Raw genomic sequence first — 21,105 nt, 5'->3', positions numbered from 1 at the left:
CAGCTGAACCTCTCCAAATGCACCTCTTCCAATAACTTTAACCACCTCATAGTCGTCTGCTTTCATTCGTAGACTGCGGATTTTTTTAATGGTTTCTTCATCTAGAAAAAAGTAAAAAATAAAACAAACATTAAATAGATGCTGTGCCCAACCCTACAGTCCAAGTTAGAGAACAAACATGGCCGATTCTCAGTTTTATGCATTAAGGCACTCATGAAACACAGCAAAAACTAGATCACAAAATTAGTTCAAGGGGTTAAAATATCTGTTTTAACAATCTCAAACTCTTGGAATTGTGTAATGTTTACGTTTCGAACAGAAACCAAACTGTTGGCAAACAAACCAAAAAAAGCTGACCGTGTTTAGGGAAAGTTTTTGTTTTTTGTCCTATTGCGAGTTGGCCTCTACCCAATGTAATAATTCAAGCTCCCCCAGGATAGATGGTATCCACTCCTAAGCCAGATTTGGTCATGGCTGTACTAGGGGGATAATTTTCAATTCTCGTGGGCCACAACTGGCACTGGAATGCATGGAAAAGCGGGGTGTGAGAGCATCTAAGTTCAAATGATCTAAAAATAAAGCCCCAAGCTATTAGAATACAGCTGTGATTTTGGTCATTTTCACTCTAAGCTTTATGGGATCACAAGCACTGCTTGACTATTCAAAACAATAATACAGGAATGTTAACATGATTGAGTTTCCAAACTTATTAGCATACACATACAAGTAAATATAATCAAAAATTAAACTGCAGTGATTTCTAAGAGTTATCCCTGCAAACAGAGAGCCAATCAGTTGATTTGACTTCAGAGTCTCTCAGTGCATTGTGTTTTACACCGGAGTAAGAAGCCCCTCAGGCAGCTCACACTACTGAGGTCCAGGGTCTCAGTAACCAGTCCATTAGTCCAAATCCATCAATGCCGTCCACAAAAGGACTGAACCAAGAGTAACTGAGCTAATGTACAATGGCAGATTTCTGTTCGATGGTTTACAGTCGCTTAGGTTGATTTTTGAACATGAAGCTAAATTTTCTCTGCAGGGCATCAGTCTCTTCATTAAAAGACACCAGCAACTAATCAACAACGCACGCTGGCACATAAATAAAGTTTTCACGTAAGTTTATTTGGGGAGGAGCTCTTTTTGAAACCAAGGCTACAAAAAAGATGTACCAGCATAAGGAACAGAGCAGCGTGAGCTGAATCTGAGCAGCATAGAGTCTGTCGTTTAGTTTACCAGTTGTCAGTAAATTATAGGTTGACTAGAAAGTATTCAGGAAATGAAAGACATATTTGCCCAATACAATACAATATCAATGCCCCACCCCCACTTTAGAGTTGCTCGTTTTATAAAAAAAAACTAAGACTAATGATAGTTACCATTTCCAAAAAAAAAAAAATCTTTACAGAAAGTCAGCAAGTTGCACTATATCTTTAAAAAACTGTTTTGCAGCCTTGAAATGATATTTTTGTTATGTCTAAGTAAAAAGTTAAGACTGTTGCACAGCTGAAAAAAAAAAGAAGCCAACCTTAAAATGAATCATGGGTCAGCAGCTACTTATGAAAGCCCCTTTGTTGGAGACACTAAGCAGCAGACACCTATTGTGTCCGAGCATACATAGTGGCAGTGACCCGAAAACAGCCTCCTTTTCTGATCCTAGACCTAAGCCCTATATGCAGCAGAGGTCTGCGGAGACAAATGGGACATCTACATTAAGGAAAACCACGAGAAGGAAATAAATGAATCAATGCGCTCACATCTATTCAAGAAGTTGTCAATGCTCTTGTTTTTCCTCAGGGCAGGGAAGTCAAGGTCATGCACCAGAGCGTCCAAGCCATCCTGAAAGAAGAAGAAGAACAGGGTTAACAAGTAGAAACACAAAACTCAACAAATCCATCATCGCAGAATACACAGGAAAACCAAATAGTTCCTTGCCAGGCTGTGGGGCTCCTTGTAAAAACTCTGCAAAGAGCCAGCAGTGGACAGAAAGTGTAGATTACATCGTTCATGTTGAGAGTTTTACACAATTCAGTAGTGCTGCACACATTAACAGAAGGTAGGACTACTCTAAAAAAAAAAAAAAGAACAAAGATTTATTATCTTCCTTATTTCCTCCCATTAAACAGCACTATTATAAAATTAAATGTAGTCTTTTATTGCAGCATTTAAATGCAGGCAGAAGACTTAAATCAGGAAGCAGCTGTGGCACAGAGAACTTCAGACGTATAAAAGCATGAATCCTCTACCAGGTGAGCTGAAAAATAAAAGATACTAATAAATGAATAAAATAAGGATATTCATTTATGAGTGTTCGCATCTAAAAAAAAAAAAAATTAGAAACAAAAAGTCTGATTAGGGTGAACTGATACGTCATGTGTTCTTTTGTGGTTTTCTAAAATCTGCCGCAGCACTTCTACAACAAAAGCCACTTGCCATTACAACTAAGAAAAATGTTGTGGTTTCTTTTCACACCTACGGCATTCTGAGGAAGAGTGTACAAATCATCTAACAATGAGTACTGACCTCAAGTGCGTTTAAGCTACATGGCTGACAAACTTTAAAAAGTCAAGATGCAAATGTGAAACCGTGATAAAGATTGTTTCCTCTTTTGCAGTTTTAAAAAGCGGTTACATAAACAAATAACTGGCATGAAATGTAGCCACTATAAAAACATTTCCCAGTTTTTTTTTAGACAACCTTTGCTGAATTTTAACCGCGAAGATATTTTTCCGGAAGTAGCTCTTTTTTCAACCACAAAAACATGGGACTAAAGAGACCTGCCCTGAGCAAACATCCTATCCCCCAAACTGGCCGCGGTAGGCTGCGGACTCCAAGTGTTTTACTTCTACCTTTCTGTCTCGCTCGCATCTGATCAGGAACAACCGTCGCAGTTTGTAAATAATGTTCAGAATCGGTCATTAATGCCTCTTCAATCAGCTGAAAAAACAAAAAGGAACTGGGCTCCAAAAACGATCAACTGCCAGAAGAAAGGAAACACTGACTGCAATAAAATGTTTGTTTGATTAAAAGTTCTTTATCAGAACAACAAGTTTAAACAGTCCAACAGATATAATAGAAACACTTGGGCAAATATATTGTGTCGTAAGAACACTGATAGGATAAGGGCTCTTTCATTAAACCTCAGCTCACAGAGTCCACTCCTGCATTAATGTACAACACTATCTGTACGCTGTGTCTTCCGTTACCGCAGTCACTAAACAGAAGTGTGAAAACATTAACGCAATTGTGTCCGGAGATTTCATTTCGGAGGATAATGTGAAAAACAATTTGTCTCCCGGTAATGCAGCAGCAGATGGAACATGGGAGAGCTGCCTCTTCAGCTATGAGCTCATGTTGGGGAAATAGAGGGCTATTCTTGGACAGCCGACGCTTGCTGGACTTTGATAGCATGCTTGTCTAGCTCTGTGGTTCTTAAAATGAGTTTGGCCATAATGGAGACGATTATAAAAGCAAATATCTCAAAGGCGCTGTTTTTGACATGTGTTAAGCTACCTTAAATGTTGAACATCTTGTGTTAAAGTGATGCACCGATGTGCAAATGTAAATAAAAAGTAATACAAAAGTTGCATAAGAGTTCAAAATAGGGAGGAAAAGTCAAAAGAGAAGCAACTGCTCATCATAAACAGTGACTCTTATTAGGAGGCACAGTGTTGTTCCGTTCAAACAAATGGTTGCCATGCCATGAATACAAGAGAGAATAGGAAGCCACCAAAAGAAACAACAACATACTGACAGAGCTCTAAATGATGAGCATTAAGACAGAATTTAAACCTAAAAGCTGCAATATTACCCAGCTGTTTGCAACCTTGACATCTGGAATTGTAGCTCAAATTACTCATGAAAATCAGTCGAGTTATCGATTGGCAACTTGATTAGCAAGTACCTGCAGTTCTGCAGCAAAGCCTGAACTACACTCAACTTCTCAATTTTATTATGTACTAAAAATAAGCCAAGCAGTGGGCCGTGAATTTAATTCAGCTTCACAAAATGTCAGCACTTAAAGCTAAATAAAAACCATGACCGAAGACACCAAACGCATTTACGTGTTAACGCCGATAAAGAGTTGAGAGGGTGAGTGACAACAATTTACATCAGTGCTTGTCCAAATTAACATTAAAAGGTGGAGGAAAAGTACACAATACAATCTACAATAATGAAAAAAAAATCATGGGTATACATTATTAAAACTCCAAAAGCTGTGAAGATACATGAATGCTCTTTTGCATCAGGCTTGGCAAGAACAAAGAGCTACGGGCGAGCTTTAATCTAATCTCCCCTAATCTAGAGTGGATCCAACAAAACGGGCACACAAACACTTCAACACACGTTGTGCTGTGTCTGTGCCACAGAAGGGAACCAACCCCATCACAAGCCTTCTAACATGGTTATGTCTTCTGAATCTAAGTGGTAAGTTCATTAGTTGGGACAGAATTTAAATTTGAGGCTTTTTGCTTTAAGGTAAACAATCTCAGAACACACTATCATAGCAAGAGTTTTGTCAATTCAGTGTACTGAATATAGGTGAAAACATATTTCTGTCAGCATCCCTGTACCAACAATGACAAATGGTGAATCAGCAGCTCAGTCAAAGACAGGAATCCTCTTAAGTAACTCTGCTGCTTCTGCCTGACGGTGGAGGTCAAGGCCACAACCCGTCTGTGTGAGACATAACACCGACGAGTGCCCTTCAAGAAGGGTGGAAACCTGGGAAAAGGCAGGTAGGAGGGGAAAGGGAGAACTGGGAGGTGGGGAGTGGCTGGTGGGAATAACAATAACAAGAAGGGACTTAGCAATTGGCTAGGGAAGTATATGGGAAATCAGTGAGTAAACAGGCTGGTTACAACACGCAGAGCCATCTTCAGCACAGTTTAAAAAAAAAATTCTTTAGGAGTAAACATTTAAGAAAAAGATATTTACACACGACATGCCAAAAACTGAGAGGGGGGAAAAGGGACCCTTCTGTTCATTCAGTGGCCAGATAGCCTACACTGGGGGGAGGGGAGGGGAGAGGGGGAGAGCTCTGAAGAACTGGGTCTTTTGAGACCCTAATCACAAGGCTCTGGGAGCAGCAATGCACGTTTGCATAACTTCCTGCCGCAGAGCACTCTGGACAGCCACAGAGACATTCCTTAGCAGGACCGTACACGTCAGAGAGCTATTTTAGGTATGCGGCCAAACAAGTTCTCAACAAAAAGTGAAGGAAGGGAGAGAAAAGTCCATTCCGAGTACAGAATCGCAGAGTGGAACTTGGTTTTCAATCAGCGCTTGTGCCGAACTCGGTGATGGGAAGGCCGAGGGGAGCAGAGCTCTGGCACACACACTGAAGCTGGGTGAAAAACAAAGAGGGGGGAAAAAAACAAAGAAGTCGGAGTGCATGACAGTCATGACTGAGATGCTTGAAGTGAAACAACCAGAGTGAGGGAGGAGCTACAGTATAGTAAGTGAAAAAAAAAAAAAAACAATATCCTTAAAAAGCAGCAGCTACATTTTTGCTGGATAGAAATCACAATCAAAACGTGCAAAATGATGTGCTGCAAACTTTGCAGAGGATATCAGAAAGCATAAAGAACTGTATGTAATGTGAGCACATAAAACTCTGTTTTTTGATCAAACAAAGTTATATTTTTATCATTTATCACAGCATAAAAAGCAACTAGAAATCTTTTCCCTTCTCCCTCTTAATACTGAGATTGCTGTAAGGAACTGTGCTGCTACTCATTTTCTCTCCCACTCACTAAGGAGACTGCAGTCGAATCCCTTGCAACATCTACTTGGTAAAATTGGCTGCAACCACACTCCATTTGCATGTGCACTCACAACCGTAATGCATCCTGAGTTCTTTCATCTCTGCCTGCTACAAAATGTTCAACTGAGTATTTTCCTTGTAGTTATGTACTTATTTGGTGCATCTGTGCATCAAGGGGGCAGAAGCAAGAAAAAAAAGTGTGTGAGAGATAAATGGGTTGGACAAACAAGCTCTGTGCAGCTCTACAGTAAAGTCAAAATTTACTAAATAAATATTTGAATAGGCTACCAGATATACTGTACATGGGTGACCCTCCCAAGTATTAAATGTGTTTGTAACACCATCAACTGATAAATTTATGTCTTCCCCAATCATAGGAGCTGCACTCAAATGCCACACATTAGGGTATCAGTAAACTTATATGAAACCAATGTAACATCCTTTTACTAGAGTTTCAAACTCTATACCCAAACCAAGGAAAATAAACAATATTTGGAGCCATTTTCGATGCTGGTGGTGGAACATCAGGCTTAAAAGATTAGAAGGATTCTAATTCTTATTGTTGCTTGTTGTAGCATGAAAATTTTGAAGCACCAACATGACAGTCTGTGCCAGAACACTATCTGAAAAAAAGAGCTAATTTAAATAGGCTAAACAAACAAATCCATCCATCCATTTTCTCTACTTGTTTTTTCATTCCAGCTCGCGAGGGACCTGGTGTCCATCTCCGGCGGTCATTGTGCGAGAGGCGGGGCTACACCTTGGACACGTCCCATCACAGGGACATGGAGACAAATGAGACAAACAACCGTTCCAGCTCACTCACACCCAGGTACAATTTAGAGTCACCAATTAACCAAACATGCATGTTTTTGGTAAGGTTTCCGTATAAAACAGATTAAAGAAAACTGCTGACATCAACTTTCTTGCACAGCATTTTGTAGCTTTGTTGCAATATTTAAACTTGTAAATATTTGACCTACATTTCAGTTTATAAAACTATATCATCAAATGTTTTTCCTGCAAATGTTCTGTGCAGCACAAATTATAGTTTTGTCTCCACTTTTTCATTCCTTTGAAGCCAGGATCAGAGTCTACAACCCAATCAAAATGAGAACAATGCTCAGTAAGTGTGATGCAAACTACTGTGTGTCAGCAATCTGTGTGTTGTTGTGGGGGTCAGGCTGTGTTTATGTGTTCAGATGCTACAGACAGGAGTCATGTGCCTGTCTGTGTGTAAAGGAGCTATAAGAAGTTGTCCATCAACTGAAAGATGACCCTGTTTATGTCAATACTGCCACAAATGAGTATCTGAGTCTCTTTTATAAACTGGTATCACTACAGAAGTTTTACACTCCTATCTAGTTAACAGACCTAAAATCTTAAGTAGCAGTACTGTAGGATTGGGTGGTATCCATTTTCTGATACTCTGATACCTACCTCAAAATATAGCACAGTATGCATCATCATCAGCTGCCTAGAAAGGTTTAGGATGCTTTCTTAGTAAATTGTGATGGTTATCACATCACAAAACAAAGTGATTTCAACTAAACAAGATAACTGCTGAAACACTTTGACGCTATAATCTGTTTTCAGAAGGTTCATGCTATAGTAAGAAGGTGGTGAGGGTGGGGGGCTGCCAGTACGTTAGTCGTTTCAGGACCCTGCAGGAAACAGCAGGCTGCAAACCTTCAATTAAATACGCAACTCAAAGGTGTGCTTGTCTTGAACCTCCCAAAAGGAAGTGGGTATTGTTATGTTTCTGCCATTTTTCTGAATCACATGGTCTGTACAATATCCAGTCCACTCTGCTTCTGGTCATTCTTCCATTGTGTGTCCTGTCCCCCTCACTTTTTTCTGTCACTATAGAAAAAAATAACAATAACGCAGCTTAGCTACAGGAATGGCAGCAGAAGAGGTGTTTACAAGGAGTAAACACAAACCTAACTAAAGTTTAAACTTATTTTCGAACAGCTGGGATTCAATGACCAGCAGAGATTTTTAAGGGTGGTATTCAAAGAATAATCATCACCATTAATTAATATTGCAGAATGCCGTATAACCGTATTACTGCCAAACCCTATGGTACACACTTGTTAATGTCATCAGATTCTATAACTTGTTCTCATCTGTGTTTATGATCATAAATGCTGTGGGCCAGTGTCAAAACAATAGCAGCCTGTGTTTGCTCTTAGCTGTCGAGCTGCTCAGATGCAGCTCAGATCACGGTGAAACCAGCTCAAGGCCAGAGGAAGAAGCATAAGAAACACTTGTAAGCAGGTTTTAAGCAGATCACTTACAAAAGCTTATTTTTTTCTTAGCAAGAAATTCAGAGCAATCTAGGTGAGCAGATGTACCATTTTTTCCTGTCTGTTTGACAGTCAAACAGATAAAGACCTAGAAATTAATATAACAGACTATTATAGAAAAACACCATGTGGCAGTCCTGGTAAGGAGGAGGAAACATCCTGCTGATGTCGCTCCAGGCAAAGGGTGACACAACCCCAGGATTACTGAATAACATGAAAATCTAGCTAATCACTAGATTTTTATAAAAAGTGCTGCCTGGGGGATTTTTTTTTGGGGGGGGGTGCGCAACTCTACAAAAATATAGTAGGCTTAGCATTAAACATGCAATTATTTCTTCTATTTCTTAACATTTTGAAGGGGAAAAAATGCACACAAGCTCTTTTCCAGACATAAAAGTCTGAGTTAACATTTCCATGTGAGACTCGGCCACATCATCCTTTTCTCCATGCCAACAGAAGGCATGTGAACCGGCCCGACTTGAGCCCGACTTCTCACTTCCTTTTCTGCCACCTCGTCGGCACAATATGCTTTCCACATGTGAACAATTGCGCAGACGGCCATCCAGTCTGCCGTGCAAATAAAGGCAGTTCCCCGCTTGTAGGCTGAGCCCATGTAAACACAAATGTGTTCATACAAACCAACGAAGCCATTCAAAGCATGAAACACCGCTTCACTTCCTCTGTGCTCACTCATACTTGCACAGAAACCAATATTTAAGTTCCTGATGATTCGTTTGGTTTATTGTAATGGATCATAGTAAGCATTTGCACTGTTTAGTTGAACTTTTCACTTTGTCTGAACTGGCTTCACGTTCTCCGGCTGTACATAACATTTTCTGACAGGAAAGCCCACTTACCTAGAAAGACTGCTTATCTACCAACTCTACTGGATAAATGACAGTGACAGTGAACCCAGCAGTGGCCAAACAGGGGCATTCCATTTTCTTATGGAGGTCCAAGCCAGCAAAAATCACCGTCACTAATGCTTTCATGAGAAAACTGCAACGACTTACTCCAAGGATGGAGTGCACTTGTATGTTTCCACTGTGACTTTAAGTAAAAATTTATTTACTTGCTCATGCTGCATTTTTTTTTTTTTTTTTGCCTCACCCAAACAAATTACCATTGTATATAACTCAGTACTCATCAACCAAGGCATGGGTCAGGAGCTTTCGGAAATAAAGATAAAAAGCACAAGAATGTAAAGTTTAAGGGGAAAAGACAAAGAAAGAAAGAAAAAAATCTGTTACCATATGACTAGATCATTTTCGTATGCATTCCTGAATGTAATCACTCAGTTGAGGTCATGCAGAGCTACAAATAGCTCAGCCAATTGTTGTTCCCATAACTGAATGGCTGAGGGGAGCAGTTTACAGCTGACAACTCTGAACCTGTCTGACAATAGAAGCAGCTCAAATCCTGATTATAACTTCACCACGTTTATCAAGTCAAGGTCTAATTCACTGGCCTGTGTGTTTTGGTATACCAAATTAATTATTTAAACAATTTTAAAAAATTACATCACAAATTGTTAATTACTTATGCTGCTTTCACGGTGGGGAAAAAAAAGAAAGGAAAACAATATCAGATCACTGCAGGCATTACATTCTACTTCAGACTTGGAAATACAGCAGAAACTGTTCATCTTTTACATCGATTTGCCCAGACTGTGATTATAATACAAAATCTGATAAAGCTGTTAATGAGTGAATGTGTTTACTGGGTTAATTCAATTACAAGAACTTCATTTTCTGTTATAACTATATAGAGTGTGTTTGCAGTTAAGACACCGAATGCCTTTGTGTGTGCGTGTCCTGTCTCACTCATGTTTATGTCCCTGTAAGCTGTCAGGCTGTTGCAATCACTGACGATACTGGAAACCACTTGGTACAATCAGCTGCATATATATTTGGAGCACACCCATATATTCCTCATTACGTGATGCAATAGAACAAACTCTTCTTTATTCATGTCTGCAAAGGAATGGCTACAATCTTGTTCTTGCTGTATTTTGCAACAAGGAATTGCTATAAAAAACAACAACAACTTGCTAAAAAGGTGGAAAAGACTTGGGCTTCAACAATGCTCGGGTAGCAACAGGGTACCTGAGAAGACTTTTCTGCTTGTATGTTTTTACATTAGGAGGAGAGGGGCTAATATAAGATGAGTTTGTGTGTGGAACTTGTTGACAGAGCGATTATAAGAATGGTTTTTTGTCATAAGCAGTTGTGTATTTTACAAAACAGAAACTGTAGATGCATTAGCTGCTGTTGACTTTGTTTACGTTGATTAATGGGTTTTATAAAAAAACAAAACAAAACAAAAAGCAGCGCTGAATGCTTTATCAGTATGACTGATTTTGCATTAAAAATTTATTATGCTGCAGTCATGCTTTGGTTTAATTAAACAGATTATGCTTTCCTATTACATGATATGTTACACTTCTCAACACAACTTCCTACACTTAACCTTCCACTGCAAATAGAGCGTCTTATGAGTGGGACCAACTGTGTACTCCATAGAAAAAGTACTAATTTGCACTTGCAGTAACATGTCTTCTATTTTACTGAATGAAGGAATCAGAATTAGCTCTTTCTACTATATATAAAAGATGTTTAAAACTAACGTCAGATGGTGCAAGGAGAAGAGGCTGCAAAAAGGAAATTGTCTGCAGCTGACTTTATTGGTCAGAAACATATGGGTTGAGGTTCTCCGTTTAAACACCAGCTACCACTTAAACAGGTGACATATTTCAGTCCAACTTACTATTTAAGCCCTATAATTTGAAAGCAAGTTGACAAATGTAAATAACGATTTAATAGGCTATTGTATAATTATCAAGCTTTAACTTCCTATGCATAGAGTTACAATAAAATGAATGAATGGTTTAACATAATTGTACTCTTCACTTCAACTAGCATTCTTCTGGAAATTAAGGATAAAGTAAAAAGGTTTATAAAATTTAAAAAAAAAAGATTTTAAAGCCCACAAGTGGTAATGTACAGGCTAAATATCTTCTCTACACAACGCAGACCAAGCCCCTAGGGAAAAGTTAAACTCTAACAGTGCTACACTTCAAACAAAATGCTGTGGCAGGAAAAGCAAAGCTGCCAATAAAAGCTTGAATTGAGCATTCTGATGAAACCCATTAGTCATAGCCAAGCATGCTGGAAGCTTTATGAGTTAAATGTCCTGATTCACAGCCCTCGGAAACATGAGTCTTTACCCTTCAGTCCACATAATTTTGGTTTATGGCAAGAAAGCAGTGCCCACACCCAACTACCTCAGAGCTGCCTTCCCGTTCCCAACTCTCTCCAGACATGCAGAATGGCTTTGGGACATGCAGGGAACTCCGGGCCAGTCAAAGACAAGAGGTTATTTGATAAACATGGAATTTTATTAAGCTGTGGGTGGAGTTGTATGGCGGCAGAAAGAGCCTCAGCAAAAAGCCGCCATTCATTGATCAGGAGCGATTGCAGGAAGGGAAAAAGAGATAAACAACCCCCTTGTGTGTGCGCCCCCACAGTTGCCACAGGTTTTTGCTATTAAAAATGCAGAGCATGTGGACTTTTAGGTGAGTTTAATAGCCTTTTTCTGCAACTTAACAGGAGGTCATAGAAACCAAGCATGTGTTCTTTTCATTAGGCGGTTATCTGCAGCAGCTTATTCATAACACAAACACTACAACTCAGGCACATGAGAGGGGTAATAGGACAAACGCACTTTCCCCAAATAAAGAGTTTATGTGATATTCTTTCATTTAGAAAAGTATTCTTCCAACTACAATATCCTATTCAATTTTATCAGGATTAAAAAATATTTATTGAAATGGACAGATACATAACTAGTATCCCTTCTTTGCAAATCTGAGTGTTGGTATAACTGCAAAAATGTATTCACACCAGCAAATCAAAATTTTGAGTTAGTCACAGAATATTGAGTAAGATTGTCTTTTAAATCTATTTATCCGCCTAAAATTTGAAATTCATCATGCAAACACGCAAGTACAGCTGTCCTTGTGAATCACTTGGAGCCAGATCTTTGTGAAAACATGCTGTGCTGCCGTTACCCAAGCTGACATTTTTCTTGATATCAACAAATCTCTAACACATCAAGACCTTCCTGTCATCCCCCTCAACTGTGAGCCAGTTTCCCGAGATTGTCTTCGTAAAAACCAATGAAGGAGCTCCAGGTTTAGTGCATGGCGGCAGCTGCCTTCCATCCTCCTACTGAAGAGTCAGTTCACAGGTTGACACCAATTAGACAGGAAGCAGTCGAGGTAAACGCTTTGATGCAGCTGGAGGGCTGCAGGTTACAACAGGCCTGAAGCTACTCTAACACTTTATATGATGTTGGAATACTTGCACCCAGACAAAACATTACTGATAGTCAGCCGTTAATGGTCCAAACAGCACCCATTGACACTGCAACTCAATCTGAAGTGTGTGGCAAGAAATTATTAGCTTAAATGTAATGTTGCAAACTGCTTGAACTGTTAGAAATATATACAAGTGTGGAGAACAGCTGTAATGTGCCATTCTTACCAAATAAGCATTGCTTTTCATGTAGGATGTGTACATGCTGAGTTAATAAAACAACCAATAAACAATAACTGCAGATTGTCTTATCTAGGTTTGTTTTTACTGAACACTTTATCAAATGGGCCATCAGACATGTCCAGATGCAAAGAGATGCATACCGCACAGTATGAAAGTCCTATTAATCAGAACTCCACACCATATGATCTCAAATACACAGCATGGCTAAAAGGAGTAACACTAGGTGAGTCATTAAAAAAGAAGCCAAATAACCACAAAATGATGCAACCTGACTCAAGTTATATTCTGATCTACCTCTGCACTAAATGTATGCCCCAAAAAGATATGAACACAACATAATAAAAATTGTCAAAATAAATAAATAAATAAATAAAAGCAGGTTCAGAAAGTTCACAAAGTGACAACTCTACAATTAGTCTAGGGAATAATTCCTGTTCCAAGGAGTAGACTGACCCCGAATGGCGTTAGCTGCCTGACTCTAGCTAACAGGCTACAAACTTACCAGTAGACAATCCGTGTTTATTTCTGACTGGGGGTTTTGCAACATGGCATCGATTTTTTCAAATCGAGCCTCCATACTTTCGGCAGAAGACATTTTGCTGTCAAAAGTCAGTCCCGACGTTGGGTTATTGTGAACAAAAACAGCCCACTGGCGAGGCAGCTAGCTAGCTTTTAGCTAGCCAAATATCCCTTTTCTTCGTGTGAACTTTACACCTCACTTCAAAGAAAATGCATCGTCGTCCTCGACTTTTCACAGACAACGAAGGCGTTGAGGTCGCAGCCAACATTCCACATTTTCGAAGTCGGAAGATATTCCGTCCCGGTATGAGTGGCAAACAACTTCAGTGGCAAAGATAAATGCGGCGACAGATTAGACAACCTCCGCAGGATGCCACTGAGGATAAGGGCTTAAAACGGTTAAACAAAAGGCAATTAAAAAGTAAATACAATGTCTTCTTGAAAATAAACAGTTTGGAGGAATGACTAGTCCTAGACCGTTCCCATATATGCGCCAGGCCCTTTGCAGAAAGCGACAATTTGACAGCTCAAAAGTAGAAGTGGTGGGAAAAAAACTTCTGCTTCTTCCAAATTTCGAAGTTTAAACACGGAGTCGCTTCAACGATTAACGGTAGTCCTTTCCGCTGCGTCCCGTGCACTGTCAACGACTGTTCCCCGTCCGAACGGCTGTGACTCTCAAAGAGGATATAAATAAAAAAATAAAGTACGATATATTTTAGTTTTCGGAAAACAATCGCATACTGTGCACAATTTTCTCACACAGCTCGGCCAACATGTCCGCCTTCCTGTTCAAACACCCCGGAGAAGCTGCTTCAAAATGTCACGCACTGCGCATGCGCTACGCTAACTCCGCATTTGAAGAATTCACAGAAGCAGCGCAATGCTGTTCCCAAATATTTTAGAGTAAGCTTTAGGATCTCATTAAAAAAAAACATTACCAATTTAATATTGCTATTAATTTGTATTTACTGTACTTAAAAGTTGTTTTCTTAATCCATTAAGTGCATTTTCGTGGCCTACAAAAAAACAACAACATTTAACCACAGAAAACAACATGTTTTAATAAGTCTAATTCTTCGTTTACATTTACAATCAAAACATTTCAGACACTTTGATAGCCATCAACTTTGCTCCTGTTGTCATTAACTGACTCTGAATGATGTGAAAGCAACCTCTTTATAAATATAGAAATAGGAACTGCAGTCCTGTCCTGTTGGAGAACATGACATAATCAATAACTTTATTTGTTTGTTGCACATTTATGAGAGAAAACTCTTCAATGTTTAATAAATGTCTAATTCAAAGTTAATAGTTAATCACGTTCATATATTTCTGTGTTACCCTTTTCCTCCAGCAGAGGGCAGTGTTTCACAAGTTGGGCGAACAGAATTCTGAATTTCAGAGTTTTGATCTGGCATGCTGTTTTAGGTCATTTGTAGATACAGGTTACACAAATTTCCCATGGATTTATATATTTATATGACCAGCAGGTAGGTTGATAATAAAGTGAAAGAGAATGTTTTTGCATTTGGCACTTCATGCATGAATGCCTCCCAGTTTATCAGCAAAACAAAAAACTGTTCAGCAACAGTTCACCTTTTTCCTCTTTCATTGTGTGACTGCTGAGGCAGTATATTGTATTCCTATTTATAGTTTCTTCTGTACGTCATTTGGAATCTCACTGCTTCTTTATACTTTGTGCTATTTTAAACATTCAAATTTCTAAAACGTTCAGCTCAATTGGAGATAGTATGCTATGACTTTTGGTTTTTGTACCTGTGATACTATTCAGAATAAGTCATTTTATTTTCAAAAAGGTAGTAATAATAGTAATTCCCCACAGAAACACATCAAGAGCTCAAATACCTTCAGAACTTTGTCTTCTTTAAAATCTACTTCAGCTTACTTGGTCTGTTTTTGTTTTCCTGTGTTGCTTTTAGCTTTTGGCTGCAGGTTAATGAATTTTAGCTATATTGTTTTGTTTAATTTCAGCTTTTAGCTATAGTTTAGATGATTTTATACTATAGCTACGGTCTTTGCGAGTTTTCACTTGCAGCTATGGTTTGATAGTTTTAGCTTTTAGGTACAGTTTTGCTAATTTTAGATTGTGGCTACAGTTTGGCTAATTACAGCTTGTAACTTTGGTATTTCAAGTTTATGCTCATAGCTATGGATTTGCTAATTTCAGCTTTTAGCTACTGTTTTGCTCATTTTAGCAGCGGTTTTGCTAGTTTTAGCTTGTATCTATGGTTTTGATTGTTAAACTTATGGTTTTAGCTTTTAATTACAATTTTGTTTATTGTAGCTTGTGGTAACAGGTTAATTGATTTTAGCTTAAAGCTACAGATTTGCTAGTTTTTAGCTCGTCGCTATGGTTTTTGCTCATTTTAGCTTGCAGCCACAGCTTTGCTGAAATCTTTGAAGACTGAATAGTTAGTTAAAGCAAACAGTCGCTACAATTAGCAGGGCAGTGGCGAAAAGCTGAAATGAGCAAAAACACAGCTACAAGCTAAAACGAGCATAATTGTTTAATGAGAAAATGCAAACGTCTCCAGTTTTCCTTGTTTGTTTCTACACATTTAGAACCTTTATTATTTGATATGTTTTCGACTTGTAAAGAACAGACAGGCATCGTCCTGGCTGCGCGGAGGTTCCTGCAGTGACGCAGACGTACAGTACGGTGCTGACGTCACCTGGCTGCGCAGATCAGCTGTGTCCAGCATCGATGGTGGCGCCGGAGTCAGGGGCTCAACTTCACCCGCAGCTTCACGGACATGGCGGCGTTCCCCAGCTGATAAGGTAGGACCCTAAGTAACGAGGGACTCTGTGGCTTTTCTTTATTTGTTTACTTTTTAAAAAGAAACATCTGGCTGACGCATGTTCCGCACGACGGCTGACCGGCCCCCCGCTGTCGCTGTCCGGACGGTGGTCTCGCCGCGGTCTGTCAGCTCGTCAGCGCGTCTTAAAAAAAAAAAACAAAAAAAACGCAGAAAGTTTCTTTCAGCTCCAAGTTTGCTCGGAAATGAGGGAAACAGTTGAAGGCGCAGCGCCGAACTGGGTAAACTAAGCCGCCGTTTGGCTCACTCACTTTTTAAAGTGTCAGCAAACTTTTTTTTCCCCTCTCTCTCTCGCTTTTAATTTCAAATGCAGGAATGTTGCCATAAAAAAACCCGTTTTTCCTCATTTACTTGGTTACACTTAAAAAAAAAAACAAAAACAAACAAAAAAAGACAGCCTCGCCTCATTCCGCGCCTGTCAGTGATGGCTGTAAGTGTGACCTGCCCTAAAGGATTTCCACTAAGTTGCTTTGCTTTATTTATTTATTTATTTAGCAGTGATAAATGTGTTGACTTTGATCAATCTTTGTTAATAAAGTCGTGTCAGGTCTGGAGACAGAACCCTCATTTAAATGCCTGTCACCTGCCTGAGGCTTGCTGCTGAAACAGGCTTCAGCAGCTCAGATAAAATCAGATCAGATGACAGTGAGCAGAAGATAGATTTGGTGGTTTGTCATTCAAACAAGAAGCAGTGTTTATGTTTATGTCATTGCTCATCTTCAGTGTCCTAAAGCTAGTATTTGTTATGTCTCGAACCTCTTTAGAGCTCCCTAAATGTCATCAGGACTGTTTTTTGTGCCACTCACAGCTGAGATGATAACTTATTTTACATGCTGCAAACTGTAACCTCAAACACTGCAGCTGTTTTAGTATTTAGGAAGTCTTCTCTGTAGCCTTGGCTGATAAATCCCTATGTAGCAGCTTTATAGGTCAGTCATAGATTCACTAAAGTCTCACGCTGTGTGAAGTTAAAGACCTGGCACTCCTTGAATGAATGCATATCGCCCGCCGCTTTTCATGCCAGAGTTTAAGACATAATAAAAAAATGCTGTGTATGTTTGTCCCAGAGCCTGGCTTCTGTTTGGTTAACAGTGACTGAGCTGGGTGGCCTGTTTGCTGAAAGCACGCGTAGCCTTGTCACCGAGAGCAAAGGCTGGAGGGGTCAGAGGGGGCTCTGAACGCTGACCATCTGGCCCTCGGGGGGAGCGGCGGAGGGGGAGAGGCTGGTTTTCTCACTGCTTGCCTTTGTTCCCGCTGAACAATCGGGACTTAATCTGGGAGGAGATAAGTAGAAGCCCCCGTCCCCGTGACACTGCTCCTGCACACAGACAGGTTTCGGCGGCCCCCGTGAGCCTTGAAGGAGACATCTCTGTCCCACGCCGCTCGCCCGGCGCCCTGACGTTTGTCATGTTTGGGGATGATCTTAGAGTCTTGGAGTCATTTGGCCTCGCAGCGGTCCGGTCTTAGCCCGATTATTTCTAATCCCACAAGAAATGCTGTTGTCCAGCTTTCCCAGTGGCAGTTTTCTAACACGACTTTAATTCTAAGTTGCAAGAGCACAGTTTATTTTACTCTTTTTGTAAATTTAAAATGCAGGTTTTGCATTTAAATTTCAACATATCCAAAGAATCTGCATTTTCAACAAAAATGCAGCGTGAAAGCTGAGTGCTGAATGACAGTTGAAGTTTGTTGAAGGAGGAATTTTTAAACGAATTGTCAGTTAAAACAAGCAGAACAGGAGCTAAACGCTCAACTTAGCAAAACTGCAGCAGAAAGCTAAAGCAAGTGATTTTGATAAGCGAAACAATAGCTAAAATGAGCAAAACAGTCACTAAAAGCTAAATTGAAGGATCTCTGGTATTTCTATGGGGACTTCTTGGTATATAAAGTTAAATACTTTAAAAAGCATAAAGTTACAAATACTGAAATCCATAACACACTGATTCACATCGTGGCAAACATTTTAATACACAAATGATTAAAATATGACAAAGTATTTGCAAGTAGTTTGACCTTAAACAGTGTATGGAAGAATCTATAAACAGGAAAACATGAATCAGATTTCACACAATTAGTTGTGGGTCAATTCCATGCACCTTTGGAAGTATTTAAAATAAAAACACATATTTTAGCATGCTTAAATACTGTGTTTTTATCTTGTTTTGACAACAGCCCTCTACCCCCCCCCAGTTATTTTCGCGAGTAAAGAGACTCCCTGTTTGGAAAAAAAAAAAAAAAAGGTGTTCCAAAAATGCAACATGACATTTCTCTCCTGAAAAAGCTCAACAATAGATAACAATTTCACATCCATTTGTGCATGAGTCAGTTGTCACCAGGGTAACAGATTGATTTATTTTCTGTCATTATCTTTTCAACATAATTTACAACCCAGAAAGACTCTGTTTCTGCTGCCTCTGCCTTTCGTTTGGTCATTCACCCCTCTCTGCTTTCCTACTCATTGTTTGGGTGAAATATTATAATTTAAACATTAACTCCTGTCTTATTAGAACTTCAAACCCCGATCTATCACTTTTTGTGTCATAACAGATCAATTGATTGACATTTCGGAACAATGACCCGGGTTTTTGGTGTCTGTTGTGTTTTCAAACATCTCCTGAAGCGCATCGGCGTTACGTATTGATCCATCCTTTTCTTTAAACATCCATCCGAACCATTCAAGATATCTGGATCACAAAAAACAGACTTCAGGGACATTAGTCAGCAGAGCAGACAGATGCCTCTGCCGACCCTTTCAGCGGTACCTATCTGTGATTGTGGGCTTTTCCGATCATCAGTGCAGATGGCACCCAGGAAAATAAGCCCAACTAGACAGATCTGCGCTTTTGTTTCACACTTCTCTGACCGCAGAACCTAAAAAAGACAGGTGGTCCTCAAAACAGGGGTTGTTCGTCAATTTGCTGATCCAGAAGGTAGGATTGGGAGTTTTCCTTTAATCAAATGCTGATGATAAAGAACTGTGATCTGTGATCTAAACGTAACTAATTAAATGTTGTGTTACAGGAAGTATTTACTTGTAATCTAACAACACTGTTTAGGGGGGCCTTTTTGGACTAAAATTGTTTATACTTAACAAAAAAAGTCAGTAAGTTCCTAACTGTTAGGCTAAAGACACCAGTTGTGATACTTTTGAAATAATCTTTTTTTTTTACCTATAGACAAAAGCTCAATTTGAAAAGCTTGATTGGAAGAATAAATTACATCTTTATGGGTCATTTTCAAAGTAGAACCTAAATATTTAGATGTAGCACTAAGCAGCTATGTTAGTAATTGTCTTCAACTTGGTAACCCTCAAAAATAGCTGCATTTGTATTTTTTAAAACAAAAATCATTCTTGTATATTTACACAAATCTCTAAAATGGAATTCTGTTTCTGCCCTTACTGATACTGACTCTAAGCATTAAACCTAAATCAATTGTTGCAGTTGTCTGAAACAAAGCTCTTGCACACACAGATAGGCGATTACACCATCGCCTGCCTCCGTGGCTGCAGGTGATAAAATATTTAAAAGTAAACTCATGTGCAGAACAAAGCTAACATTGCCTGAAAGATGAAGGGATGAGAGCTGAATAATTTAAGATCAGTTTTAATAATTAGAGTTCAGCTTTGTCACTTATTTGCACATCATTTTTTTACAGTCTGCTACAATAATACACATTTTTAATGTAAAAACTGAAGTAACCTCTATTTTTTTAGTATTTTGCAAGCTTTTTTTAAGGTGTAGCTACGTATTAGATGTGTACTTTTGTCTTAATTGTGTTCAGTGTGAGGCTGACTGCAGTGGATGAACTCAGCGAGGTCACTGTGTGTCGGTGATAAAGAGTTCAACGTCTACTTTCAGCCGAACGCTTAGAAGAAACAAGCGTCTCAGCTTTAATTTGCCGAGTTAAAGGCGTTTTACATGGATTCCTGTGAACCTTTAACTTGCCCCCTTCGTTTGCCACAAAATATGCCAGGAACACGGTGTTCACTGAGAATGTCTGGGTCGAGAGAAATGAACGAGAAGCTTCCCCGACTGTAAATCACGCTCTGCTGCTCAGAAGCAGTTTACTGTACCGGAGCGCACATCTGGAACCTCTCATTCTTGGATGAACTGAGTGGGTTTCTGCTGGTATTGGTTTAATTTTTTTTTTTTTGGGTGGGGAAAAGAATGCAAGCATCTTGCGGATGTAATCCTTGCCTTTTTAAGTGACATTATCCGTGTCCATAAATGTGTCATAAAACAAAAAGGGAGTGAAAGCACACATAAAGTCTGGAGTTCAGCTGCGGTGCAGAAGAGACGGGAGGAGAAGGTTGAAGCGGGTGTAGGAGTGATGAAGAGCTAAACAAGACAGCTGGGCAGACAGCAAGTGAAATACAGGGTAACATTTTGTTTTATGTTTTTGAAGCTTCACACTGCAGCTGATAGGATTACTGAAATGATATACCGGTGTTCGTGTGAGGGGGGGTGAAATGAGAATCAAACTGTTGGTGCTGTATGAAGTTGTTTGACACACTTGACAATTGGATCATTAAAACCAATATGACAAAGGCCCGAGCCCCTCCCCCAGCTGAAAGGAGATGTCAAAGGTCTGTGACCTCTTCCATTTATGTGCATTGATCCCTTTGGTGGGGGAGGGACTTCCTCCTCAATGCCCTCCACCATCAGCTGTTACTGTATGTCTTAGTTTTCACCTGCAGGAAGTGGAGCGGTTCCTCTGTTTGATCACTTTCTGAACGGGCTCTGCGGCGATAGTTTATGGAAAATACAAACATCTTCGGGAAACTAGAGTTCAAATGCTTCAAGTTCAGAATGACTTAAATGAAAAGTTCTAAAGCTGAAAGAAGCAGAACACTAGACCAGCTAAAAGGAGCAAAACACAAGGTGAAAGCCAAAAAGTGGCTAAAAACTAAAAGTTGCATAAGAAGAAAAAAAAGTGCAAGTTCACTGAAGCAGATGCTCGACATTTTTTCTAATTTTACCCACTTTTTAATTTTCTATGCATGCGGTATTACATTTTTTTAAGTAAACATAACATGCATCAATCATTATGTACTACTGATGTCGAAAAAAAATACGTTTTATTTTTTTAATAAGTAAGTTAGTGGTGACCCAGTC

General features: G+C 39.4%; 2 protein-coding genes across 6 annotated transcripts in view; one reads left to right on the top strand and one right to left on the bottom strand.

The window, feature by feature from the left end:
• The window catches only part of rock1 (Rho-associated, coiled-coil containing protein kinase 1), a 28,219-nt gene extending 14,256 nt beyond the window's left edge, over positions 1–13,963 (bottom strand). For both annotated transcript variants that reach the window (XM_017426056.3, XM_017426057.3), the window contains exons 1-3: positions 13,135–13,963; positions 1,755–1,836; positions 1–101 (exon numbers count right to left, since the gene is read on the bottom strand). In XM_017426056.3, coding sequence (XP_017281545.1) covers positions 1–101; positions 1,755–1,836; positions 13,135–13,227 — 276 coding nt within the window. In that variant the 5' untranslated portion in view covers positions 13,228–13,963. The remainder of the gene's footprint in view (positions 102–1,754; positions 1,837–13,134) is intronic.
• A 1,864-nt stretch (positions 13,964–15,827) lies between these two features.
• greb1l (GREB1 like retinoic acid receptor coactivator) overlaps positions 15,828–21,105 on the top strand; it is a 50,318-nt gene continuing 45,040 nt past the window's right edge. For all 4 annotated transcript variants that reach the window (XM_037982089.1, XM_037982087.1, XM_037982088.1 and 1 more), the window contains exon 1: positions 15,828–15,950. The gene's annotated coding sequence lies outside the window, so the exon portion shown is untranslated. The remainder of the gene's footprint in view (positions 15,951–21,105) is intronic.

This window comes from Kryptolebias marmoratus, linkage group LG20 (assembly GCF_001649575.2).
Source record: "Kryptolebias marmoratus isolate JLee-2015 linkage group LG20, ASM164957v2, whole genome shotgun sequence".
NCBI lineage: Eukaryota > Metazoa > Chordata > Actinopteri > Cyprinodontiformes > Rivulidae > Kryptolebias > Kryptolebias marmoratus.
Note: the sequence above shows the minus strand (reverse complement) of the source record. Positions and strands in the feature narration are given on the sequence as shown.